At 46.9% G+C, this 11,387-nt stretch overlaps 1 protein-coding gene across 1 annotated transcript; it reads right to left on the bottom strand.

Annotated features, from left to right (window-relative positions):
* Positions 1-267: 267 nt before the first annotated feature.
* On the bottom strand, positions 268-10,263 carry LOC119388746 (uncharacterized). Its single transcript, XM_049415171.1, has 6 exons — positions 10,149-10,263; positions 8,838-8,910; positions 7,458-7,552; positions 4,455-4,559; positions 2,134-2,172; positions 268-378 (listed from the first exon to the last, which is right to left on the bottom strand). Exons 1-6 carry the CDS (start codon positions 10,206-10,208, stop codon positions 268-270), a joined length of 483 nt encoding a protein of 160 aa, XP_049271128.1. The 5' UTR covers positions 10,209-10,263.
* Positions 10,264-11,387: the final 1,124 nt, after the last annotated feature.

The raw sequence follows: 11,387 nt of genomic DNA, 5'->3' as shown, positions 1-11,387 counted from the left end.
ATTAGTGCTTTATAAAACTTACCTCACCGAGGAGCCAGCATGTGGCGCTGGCAATTCTGGTAGAGTGCGAGAACTGCGAGAGAAAAACAAAGACAAACAAGAACGTTCGTGATCGGGCCTCGCGGTAACCTTTCTTCGGCGTTAATACGATAGGGTTGAAACAAGTTGTGCGGTCTCAAGAACGACGCGTTGCAGTTCCTGATCTTGGGCTTGTATAATATTGAAATATGCACAAGCTTATTTAAATATTCGTGTGCCCCGATGTATTCATTGTGTTGACTTTTGTGTTTCGTCGCGCTGCCGAAGCGGATCCCAGAGGCCACGTAGGAAGGAGCGCGTGATTGAGATCCGCTCCGCCAGGTGCCGCAACGATCCCAGCTGCTCGCAACAAAACATTCAGCTCTTTCAATGATATCATTAAATTAATTTTTATTAATTATACTGACAGTTAATTGGACCTTATCTTATGTAAACGCATGCTCCGATATCATATGTATGCTATAAAGCTTAACTTGAACCAGGATTTCGTATCGGATTTATTTTTGCAATGCTATTTTCAATATTGGGGTAACCGGAAGTAAGCGCTCGACCGGAAGCACTTGGAAGAGAAACAAGAGAGAGAGAGAGAGGAGAGGTTGAGGAAAGGAAAAGGCGCAACTTCTGCAACCCTAATTGGGAGCACGGCTCAGCGCCTGTAGGGGAAAGGGGGAAAGGGAGATAAAGATGAGAAGAGGGAGGAGAAGGAGAGGAGGAATGCTGTCCATGACCGAGGACGCGGCGGGCGGCTACTATAGCCGGTTGGCCAGTCCAGTGTCCTCAAGGAAGCGAAGAACCGCCTTGAAAACCTGGGCGTGGTGCTTTGCAGGGAAGAGGAGGTCCCTCTGTGTAGCCGCGGGAATACCATGGCGACGGAGTGCGGCGAGCAAGGCAGCTCGTTGTGCTTGAAGCGCTGGGCACACACACAACAGGTGATCAATTGTTTCGTCTGCCCCACACGCACTGCACGCAGGTGACGAAGCTCTGCCGAGCCGATGACGTCGTGCCGCAGGCCAGGAGCAGCCGATGCGTAGACGCAGTAGAAGGGACCGCTCCCTCCTGGAGAGGCCCCTGTCAGGCAGCCGGGTCGGAGGTTCCAGCCTGGCCACACGTTCGTCGGGGTGGCAGCGTAGCAACAGCCGCCTCAAGGTCAGCCTCGAACGAAACAAGAGTGCAGTTCGGTAGTCGTGCCACTAAAACTTGTTAATTTAATTCCAATATCGCTGGGAGCTCGGCCTATCTCGTTAGAGGCCTACTCCGGTCAGAACCTGAATCGATAAAGGGGAATCGACTTGAGCTTGTTGGCATGGCTTCATCACAGAAAACTGTGATGTTTCGTCGAACAGGCGCGTATCTTACGCAGACATCGTGACTGCCGTGCCCGGGAAACCTACGAAGCGTTCACGATTCACTACGTTGGGCCATCGTGTGTAAGCGCACCGTCCACCGTACCCACCGACAAGGAGATTAATTATCTCCGCCATTGAACTCTGCATATTCATATAAACATGCGTATGGCTTCCCCTATCCCCATCTTTTTTGTTATTTCCCTTTCCAAGGAAGCTTATATATGTGTTCCCACGAAATAAACGCTCATGTTGTTGTTAGCCTGCGCAAAATCCTGTCTGTTCCTTGTTCCGTTTGCCCGCGCCGTTTCCTGTTCTGAACCTATAAACAGGAATCGATTTAGAAAAGCACTTCATTCGTAACTGATCTTTTGACCATTGGCCAGATGACTTGGCTAAACCTCTGTCTAGCGGCAGTTTTGGCTGAAACTTTCTCTTATGAACAGTTGTCACGCAAATGGTGTTTTTTTTTAAATGCGGGCCTAGTTTTCTATTTGCGTAAAAACGCGCACTGGAGCGACTACATACAGATGTACTTACAGCGGCGTATGCGTGTAGCAGAGCTCAAGAGAAACAGCTCGAGCCAGGTTAACAGCTCGTTCTCTTAGTCTTCTCAATCACAATTGAAGTGCAAAGTTAAGATTTTACACATCGACATCATATTGTCCGCGCAGTCAGGCTGCGTTGGTTCCACTGCTATTCGGAACCGTCACCAAGGCAACAAAACGTAGGCGGGTGATTCTGTACTTACCGTGTTTCCTATGCCCAAAAAGGACATCAAATTTTCGGGCTGAAACCGAACGAAAAAATTATATAAATGAACGGTCATCAACTCGCTAACATCAATGATATTAGTAAACCGTCGTAAACGTATCTAATAATAATAATTGTTGGGGTCTTACGTCCTAAAACCATGATACGATTATGGGCGACGCTGTACAGGCGGGCTCCGGAAATTTCAACCACCTGAGGTTCTTTAACGTGAAAGTGGAAAAAAGAAACAGCACGAACACAGGAAGATCCCGTTCTCGTGTCGCCTTCCTTCGTCCTGTGTTCGCGCTGTTTTTTCCGCTTTTGAGTTATGTACAAACCAGCCCGCCTTTCACCGCTTGTCCAGCCTCTTTAACGTGCATCTAAATCCCGTGCACACGGGCCTCTAACATTTCGCCTCCATCGAAATGCAGCCATAGCGACCGGGATTCGATCCCGCGACCTTCGGACCAACAGTCGAGCACCATTACCACTAGGCCGCCACGGCGAGTGTAAATACATCTAACCAATACATATATGCGAGCATTTTTACAATGCGGCATTTAAGTTCATGGAAGACGCACGAGATCAAATGTGAGCGTTCGCACATACTATCGCGCTCAGTATGACCTACATCACGCGAGCTGTACAGTGTACAGTGGCGTTGTACAGTGGCGCCTATTATGGCATATATTCGAGGTATTGGGAGAGAGTTTGGCTGTCCCTGCGAGCGCACATCGCCTCCACTTGCTTCCACCCTCGCCCTCGTTTTGCCCTGCGGTGATATCAGCTTCGAAAATAACTCCGAGGGTGAACTGAAGCAAGTGGGGGCGATGCGCGCTCGCACGAACAGCCAAACTCTTTCCCGATAACTCGAAAATATGCCATGATCGGCGCCACTGAACAACCTTGCAGAGCGCTCGGCCACGCGCTCGCGTGATGTAGCTCATACTGAGCGCGATAGTACGTCTGGAAAGGCGCTCTGTAGTGACCGCTTTCTGGCCGCAACGCTATTCTGGCCGCAACAGTATACACTGCCGTGGCCCTATATGGTACATCCACACTTTTTTATGCAGCGGCCGTGGTACATCATGCCCGTTTCCTTACGTCACAATCCAGACTGTGACAGTTGACGCTGTTGTTTTTTGGGCTCTTTGAGGTCTTCGCCTGAGCCTCTGTGTTCGCCACTTCTGAGCAATGAAGAAGAGCTGACCGGTCGACATTTGATCGTGGAATTCATGTACAGTGTCATTATTTCCTTCTAGACTATTTGCACCAATATAATATGTTCGTGTGTTCTTGAAAGGATTTTGTATTACGCTTAAGGGCATGCCATTTAAAGGAAAAGAAATGAACAAATAGATGTACGAGAAGACCTCCTCGTCCCCCTCTTCTCATGCTTTAGTTGCGTTGCATCTTAGACGGATCCTTCACCAGCAGGCCTTGAAGTTCATAACACACACAAAAAATTAACACCTTTACGGGTGTACAAAGGGTGTTTGATTCTCTACTGGCTAACACGACAATGTTTAAGGGGCGAGATCGAATCGTGGTTCGGAGTAAATAGAAGTTTTCTTCTTTGCTGATTTCCCATTTATTTATCGACCGCGAAAGGTCCAATAAATAATACTTTTCAATGTATCGCCGTCAAACTTGTTTAATGATAAGCTTGTGTGCACACAAGATTGTGCGAACAGCTACAAAAGTTTTGAAGACGCGTTTGTATACATCGCGCGGGTACTATCGACTCTCTGTCTCGTGCAGTGAACCTTTCTTTAGCTGTATGGGCTTAGGAGTGTTGCCGTGGGACAACGCAACACCATTAACGACGTATAATTCTTTAGAACAGTGGTCCTGAAATGGGGTCCGCGAAGCTATCTTGGGTGGTCTGCGAAACCTATAGAGAGCACATCGATTCTTAGCTTTCTCTTGTCGACGCGAGGCGGCGTCATGTCGCGCAGGCGTCATCCATTCCTCGGACGACTCGGGCTCGATACTGTCTTCTAAGCTGTCAACGTAAACTGTCTACTATGCTGGCCAGAATTGGAACACAGGATAGCTAGGTGGGCTAGTTGGCATCGCATTTTCATATGCGCTTGCGGTTTGTGTTTTTCTCTTTTTCGTCCTTCGTCGTTTATTTGAGCTCAAAGTTTTATATCAAAATTGGAACACAGCCCTGGTTTACGCTGCATGCTGCGTTAATTTGTAACCACAACCCTACCTGTCATTGCGAGGGGTCACCAACTCATCGACAGCCGAGAGCTGTTGCTTTCGAGCGTGCGATAATCTATAAATAGAATGCAAGGCTTGTCGTGGGCTCACCATGAGGACCGTCTCGTAGAGGACGCTTCCGTACGCGTACATCACGTTGCCGACAGCCCGGAGGAGGATCCACGCGAAGGCGATCTTCATGCCACGGGCCCGAGCCTGCACAATAATCGCAGCTAAGGCACGCACCTACGTTCTTAAAAAAAGAATAAGTAGTTTGCAACCTTTTTTAAATGCGAAGCATTTCTTAGCGAACTTCTGCGACTTTGACCGTATCTATCTATCTATCTATCTATCTATCTATCTATCTATCTATCTATCTATCTATCTATCTATCTATCTATCTATCTATCTATCTATCTATCTATCTATCTATCTATCTATCTATCTATCTATCTATCTATCTATCTATCTATCTATCTATCTATCTATCTATCTATCTATCTATCTATCTATCTAGCCGCCTACGACTTCGTGCTCTCCTGGTCGCTTGGTTAATCGATTGTGCACCAAAATTGGTATGGAGTAACATGACTGTATGACGAACATAAATGACAAGTCATGACATGAAAATCATGACACGAATGTCATGTACAGCATGATTTACATGCTACGCTCATGCTGCGCTGGCGGCCGTTTCGCTAGCTTTATATACACCAAAATTGGCATCTTGCGATGTGACCGTGTGACGAACATAAATAACACGAGTTATCATGAAAATCATGACACGCATGTCATGTACAGCATGACTTACGTGCGACGCTCATGGGGCGCTGGCGGCCGTTTCGCTAGATTGATATGCACCGAAATTGGTATATTGCGACGTGACCGTGTGACGAACATAAAGAACACGAGTTATCATGAAAATCATGACACGCATGTCATGTACAGCATGACTTACGTGCCACGCTCATGGTGCGCTGGCGGCCGTTTCGCTAGCTTTATATACACCAAAATTGGCATCTTGCGATGTGACCGTGTGACGAACATAAATAACACGAGTTATCATGAGAATCATGACACGCATGTCATGTACAGCATGACTTACGTGCGACGCTCATGGGGCGCTGGCGGCCGTTTCGCTAGATTTATATGCACCGAAATTGGTATCCTGTGACGTGACCGTGTGACGAACATAAATAAGACGAGTTATCATGAAAATCATGACACGCATGTCATGTACAGCATGACTTACGTGCCACGCTCATGGGGCGCTGGCGGCCGTTTCGCTAGATTGATATGCACCGAAATTGGTATCTTGCGACGTGACCGTGCGACGAACATAAATAACACGAGTTATCATGAAATCATGACACGGATGTCATGTACAGCATGACTTACGTGCCACGCTCATGGTGCGCTGGCAGCCGTTTCGCTAGCTTGATATACACCAATATTGGTCTCTTCCGACGTGACCGTGTGACGAACATAAATAACACGAGTTACCATGAAAATCATGACACGCATGTCATGTACAGCATGACTTACGTGCCACGCTCATGGGGCGCTGGCGGCCGTTTCGCTAGATTGATATGCACCGAATTGGTATCTTGCGACGTGACCGTGTGACGAACATAAATAACACGAGTTATCATGAAAATCATGACACGCATGTCATGTACAGCATGACTTACGTGCCACGCTCATGGTGCGCTGGCGGCCGTTTCGCTAGCTTGATATACACCAATATTGGTCTCTTCCGACGTGACCGTGTGACGAACATAAATAACACGAGTTATCATGAAAATCATGACACGCATGTCATGTACAGCATGACTTACGTGCCACGCTCATGGGGCGCTGGCGGCCGTTTCGCTAGATTGATATGCACCGGAATTGGTATCTTGCGACGTGACCGTGTGACGAACATAAATAAGACGAGTTATCATGAAAATCATGACACGCATGTCATGTACAGCATGACTTACGTGCCACGCTCATGGGGCGCTGGCGGCCGTTTCGCTAGCTTGATATACACCAATATTGGTCTCTTCCGACGTGACCGTGTGACGAACATAAATAACACGAGTTATCATGAAAATCATGACACGCATATCATGTACAGCATGACTTACGTGCCACGCTCATGGTGCGCTGGCGGCCGTTTCGCTAGCTTGGTATACACCAAAATTGGTTTCTTGCGACGTGACTGTGTGACGAACATAAATAACACGAGTTAACATGAAAGTCATGACACGCATGTCATGTACAGCATGACTTACGTGCCACGCTCATGGTGCCCTGGCGGCCGTTTCTCTAGGTTGATCGACCCCCAAGTTAGTATTGCGCGACGTTACTGTGTGACGAACCTAAATAATAGGAGTTAACATGAAAACCTTGACACGCATTTTCCTCAATGACATACAAGACGATGTATGCAGCTCTTTGCTGGCTGCTTCGCATTACATCGATTCCCACAATGCGTGGGATCTGCCGGCTTTTGTTTTCTTTAACAATAGTTATCTGACTTGCTTGCCTTTCTCTTCTTGAAAAAAAAAAAACGAATAAATCAGAGCCCTTCTAGTACTATCAGGATGGAAGCCATCGAAGCTGTGGCTATGGTGGGTCTGGCATAACCAATATTGCTATAGTGAGTTCATATAGTATCATTATTGACTATGCCGAGAGAATAAAGAAACATACGCAGACGCGTTACCCCATTAGCCGAAGAAAACAATGCTGCGTTGCGGTAGCACCCGCACGCATAAGTCAGCCTCTCTTAACTTAAACACGTAATCATGGACTTTATATGCTATCGTGTTTAATAGCAATTTCTGGGGTTTTATGTGGCAAAACAACGACAAGGTTATGAGGCACACCGCAGTTGGGGGACTTCGGGTTATATTGGGCCACCTGAGGTTCTTTAACGTGCACTTAAATCTAAGCAAACGGGTGCTCTTGCATTTAGCCCCCATCGAAATAGGGTCGTCGGGGTCGGGATTCGAACCCGCGCCCTCGAGCTTAGCAATGCGACATCCTACCTGCTGCAAGTTATCGTACTGAATAGTGAAGTGTGGGAACATACTACAGCAGACACGTGTTCTGCTTCATGCTTACCTGATTAGCTGACACGATCCACCAGGCGCACATCGACATCGTCATCACGCGCACAATACCGTTGACAACGGCCCTGAAGTACTCCGGATAGTGGTCTGAAAGATAGAACAAGAGAAAACGGGCAGGAATGCATGCGCTGTAGTTCGCATACGCGTGTTGTCCGGAGGAGGACGCATTGACTATGTTTTGCATATAGTTATATATGGCTCCTTTACAGTAACTATAGATTTCCGGTCTGCGCATTTTGGGATATTGCAGTGGGTATGAGAGGGGGGGGGGGAGGGCTCACTGATTGTATCAGCGATACTGGACGTGATAAAGGCGAGAAATCGCCGGCCGACCATTTTCCATTAACCGGCGTACTTGTATACAGCGTGTCGATACATTACAGTAAGCAGACTACAGTCGTTTGCAAGGTTTGCTGTGTCCCTTTAGATGGTCTGCTGGACGGAATGGCATTCTGTTCGTGAGAAGAGCTGTAAGAATGTCCGATGAATAAAAATGTAGACATCTTACGCAGATGCATATAAATCCGAGTAACTACTCACCAATGCACCAAAACAGTATAGGTTCTAAAATCTGTCGGTAGTTGTGGGAACGCGGTATGCTGCTGCAAGAAATTAGTCGTAAATCAACGTAATTCTTACAGCATATCTGACAACTCAAGCCACAGGCTTCACTGTTGTATATGGTGCAGTTCGCAATAGCCCAGCTTGTTTTAACGAAGACTCACTGTGCAAGGGTCTGTAATACTGCTATACTGTACACTATACCCTACTTATGTTCCCATGTGTACTCTGCGACGGCTCCCCTCTCTGTATTGAGCCAGCGCCGACTTAGCTTAATTGACACTGTTCCCACAGCGCAGCCTATCGAAAATTATCGTACAATTCGCTGATCTAAGCCTACCGATCATTGTGCAATTCGCTGTACATCTTGGCCAAAAGAGACAAATACAAAAAGTACAATGCAAACGACCGACACAATGCGGACTGCAAAGTAGGAAATATTGTTTCTCATACGAAGATATACGCCTGTAATGCGCATAACAGTATAATTCACACATACAATCTAGCTATCGTCTTGAGCTAGACCCCTCCTTAAGAAACTTTTCAATGGCCACACCGGGAAAATAACTACAGAAGCTTGCCTTCAAGTACGCGGGTACTCGTTAGCTTACAGTCCGATATCTGAAAGTTGGCTAGTGCAGGCACAACAAATCGCGAACACATTACTGAACTTCTCCCTTTTCTCGAAGCGAACAGGTTCACGTTTGGAGGGTTAGAGAAGAAAAACCACCGCGTGCGCGTTGGCTATATATGAAGGAGTGAGCAGATTACTTCGGGAGATTTCTTTTTTTTCCTTCGACCTTCGACTTACCAGCTTCTGGCATTTCAGCAATGGTTGCTAGACTGTACGTAGTCTCACCCACGAACGCCAGGAAGTTGGCCACCTTGAATGCAGAGAAACAGGGGAGATTGGTATACGCCCGAGTTCGTGGCACGAAAAACGCTAACACTGCCTGCGTATCGTCTAGCGAGGGATAATGCAAAAACTATGGTTCAGACGTGGCCTCCGCGATCGGCTCCGGCAGCGCGGTGGCCAGGGTCCAGAACAGTGGCATGTGTGATACACATCAATAGCACAGCTAAAATTAAGGCCTCGTAAACGTATAATGTAGTTCTGTGATCGCCTAAGCAGGCAAGGTTGCAGTAAAGCGACGTGGAACAATTGTCAGCAGGCAACGCTTACATTTACCTTTGACTCATTAGGAGAAAGATTTCCGATTGAAATATTGGATCGCTGAAGAAGTTAAAAAAAAACGCAATGACGTGTGGGACACTGGTTAAGAATCAAGTACATTTCACGGTGAACTTATAAGTTATCACGTACATCCTATAGGATGTACGTGATAGTACGCGTCCATGTGACTTAGCATACTGATTCTCCGTAGTCGAATGGGTGATAGTGCGAATATTTTGAATGAGGAGCGATTGCATGCAGGAAGAAACATTCAGGTAAATTCAATCGTTAGCCACACGTGATAATATAGATGCCGTCCGAGTTCCCTGTGTGTAACGGCCTGAAAATTCGTATGTTCAGCGGGCGCGTTTACATTGAGCATGTCCATTTTTAACGTCACCCATGGCGCCGTTGGAGCCTCCTTCTTCCACATTCCCGTAATATCAATTAGCTTTTGCTTCGACTAGGTCAGTGACGCCAATTCTTCAATCAAGATTTTTTTCACTTGGACAAAAGGTATTCCGTCAAACACTTGATTTCGGAAACGATGTCCTTGGTGAGCCCGCAGTTAGCATAACGGAAATTATTTTCCTGGTGGTAGCGACATAAGGTAGATTGTATTCAATACTTATAGATCAGAAATATGAGCTCATTTATTAACTCAATGTGCATTACATACAGACACTAAAGTTATGACTCAGCACCACATCCAGCTGCGCTCTCCTGGTGATAATACTAGACTTTCGAGATAACGGTTGTTACTAGCTCAAAGTACAATTGTCGTTCAGTATACCCTTCCATGATTTACACTCCATCAAAGCCTACACGTCTAACTACTTCAGGAAAATAGGACGCGTGGTTAGGACACACGTTAATCTTATAGAGTGCACAGAGTGAAATGTTGTTCATTCTAGCCGTCACTTTCATGCTACACAAATCCCAGCTTACCCCGTAGACGAAGACAATAAAGCCCACGCTGGGCATCTGACAACACGATCCGAAGAACATGGCGCTCGTTTTCACGGGTTTCGCGAAGGGCCGTTCTGAAACACAAGACCTTGCCGTTCACTTCTTCTTTCTCGCGTAGTAGACAGAATGGAGTGCGCGGTATAAAGGCAGGCGATGCCGATGCTGATGCTGCTGCTGATGATAGCACGTGATAGAATACAAAGATCACCGGGTCCCTTATGCATTCGCCTAAAGTGACTCGAAGAGTAGAGCCATGTCGTTTTTTTATTATCAGTATATTGTTTTGATTCCCCCCGCCCCCGAAAACTTTCTGCACCTAGCGTGGCTTTGAGCCACCTCAGGGATCGGATATATTGCAACCTTTCTGCACCTCATGCGCCTCCGGGATCGGCCAACCAATGTACGAGGTACGATGTGATGCGGTGACGTCATAATGTAACGTCACGTGATGTGACGAAAGTGTGACGTCACGATGACGGCACAATTAGGTGACCTGTGACGTTATGATGACGTCATATGGGGACGTCATCACATGATGATGATTTTTGCATCACTCGCGTTGACGCCGCCGAAGCCGACGGTCACTTTTTGCGTTTGATGGGGCATCAAGGCTTTCGCCTTGGAAATGAAAATAAGGCACAAGGCATTTTTTAGATACGATTATCTACGCTAACGTGATTTTGTTTATTGGAATTTCCTTCGTGGAGATTTTAACGACTGTGGTTACGTCTTTTTTTTTAATTGTGGTCTTTGAGTTGCCTGTTCGGGCACATAGCCAGCAGCACCTTGAATTTGACCCAAATACACTCACGGTGTCAGGGACTCGATGACACCTAACAAAGACAACAACAACGACACCGTATCAGCGACTCGGTGGCACCTGACAACAACAACGACGAGGACGACTAGAGCAACAACAACTACAGCAACGTGAAGTTAAAGCATAATGACTGTAAAGGCTAGCTTACGAGCTGAGAGAGAGCACAAAACAATTCTTTGTCTTTCAAATGAGAAGATCGGCGAGTGGGACGCGTCCTTCGTTCACTTACCGCCACCTTTTCATCAGCGCAGGAAGCTCTGACGCGACATTATGTTAAGCAGCCGCTAGGTGCCGACACACATCGGCCCAAGGTAGCGCAATCCATCCGCCAACTGTGCCGACACGCTCCCCTCCCCGGTACAGTATAACATCACTCGAGTGATGTCATGTTGTGACTG

This window comes from Rhipicephalus sanguineus, chromosome 4 (genome assembly GCF_013339695.2).
Source record: "Rhipicephalus sanguineus isolate Rsan-2018 chromosome 4, BIME_Rsan_1.4, whole genome shotgun sequence".
Classification (NCBI taxonomy): domain Eukaryota; kingdom Metazoa; phylum Arthropoda; class Arachnida; order Ixodida; family Ixodidae; genus Rhipicephalus; species Rhipicephalus sanguineus.
This window is presented reverse-complemented; position numbering and strand designations above follow the sequence as displayed.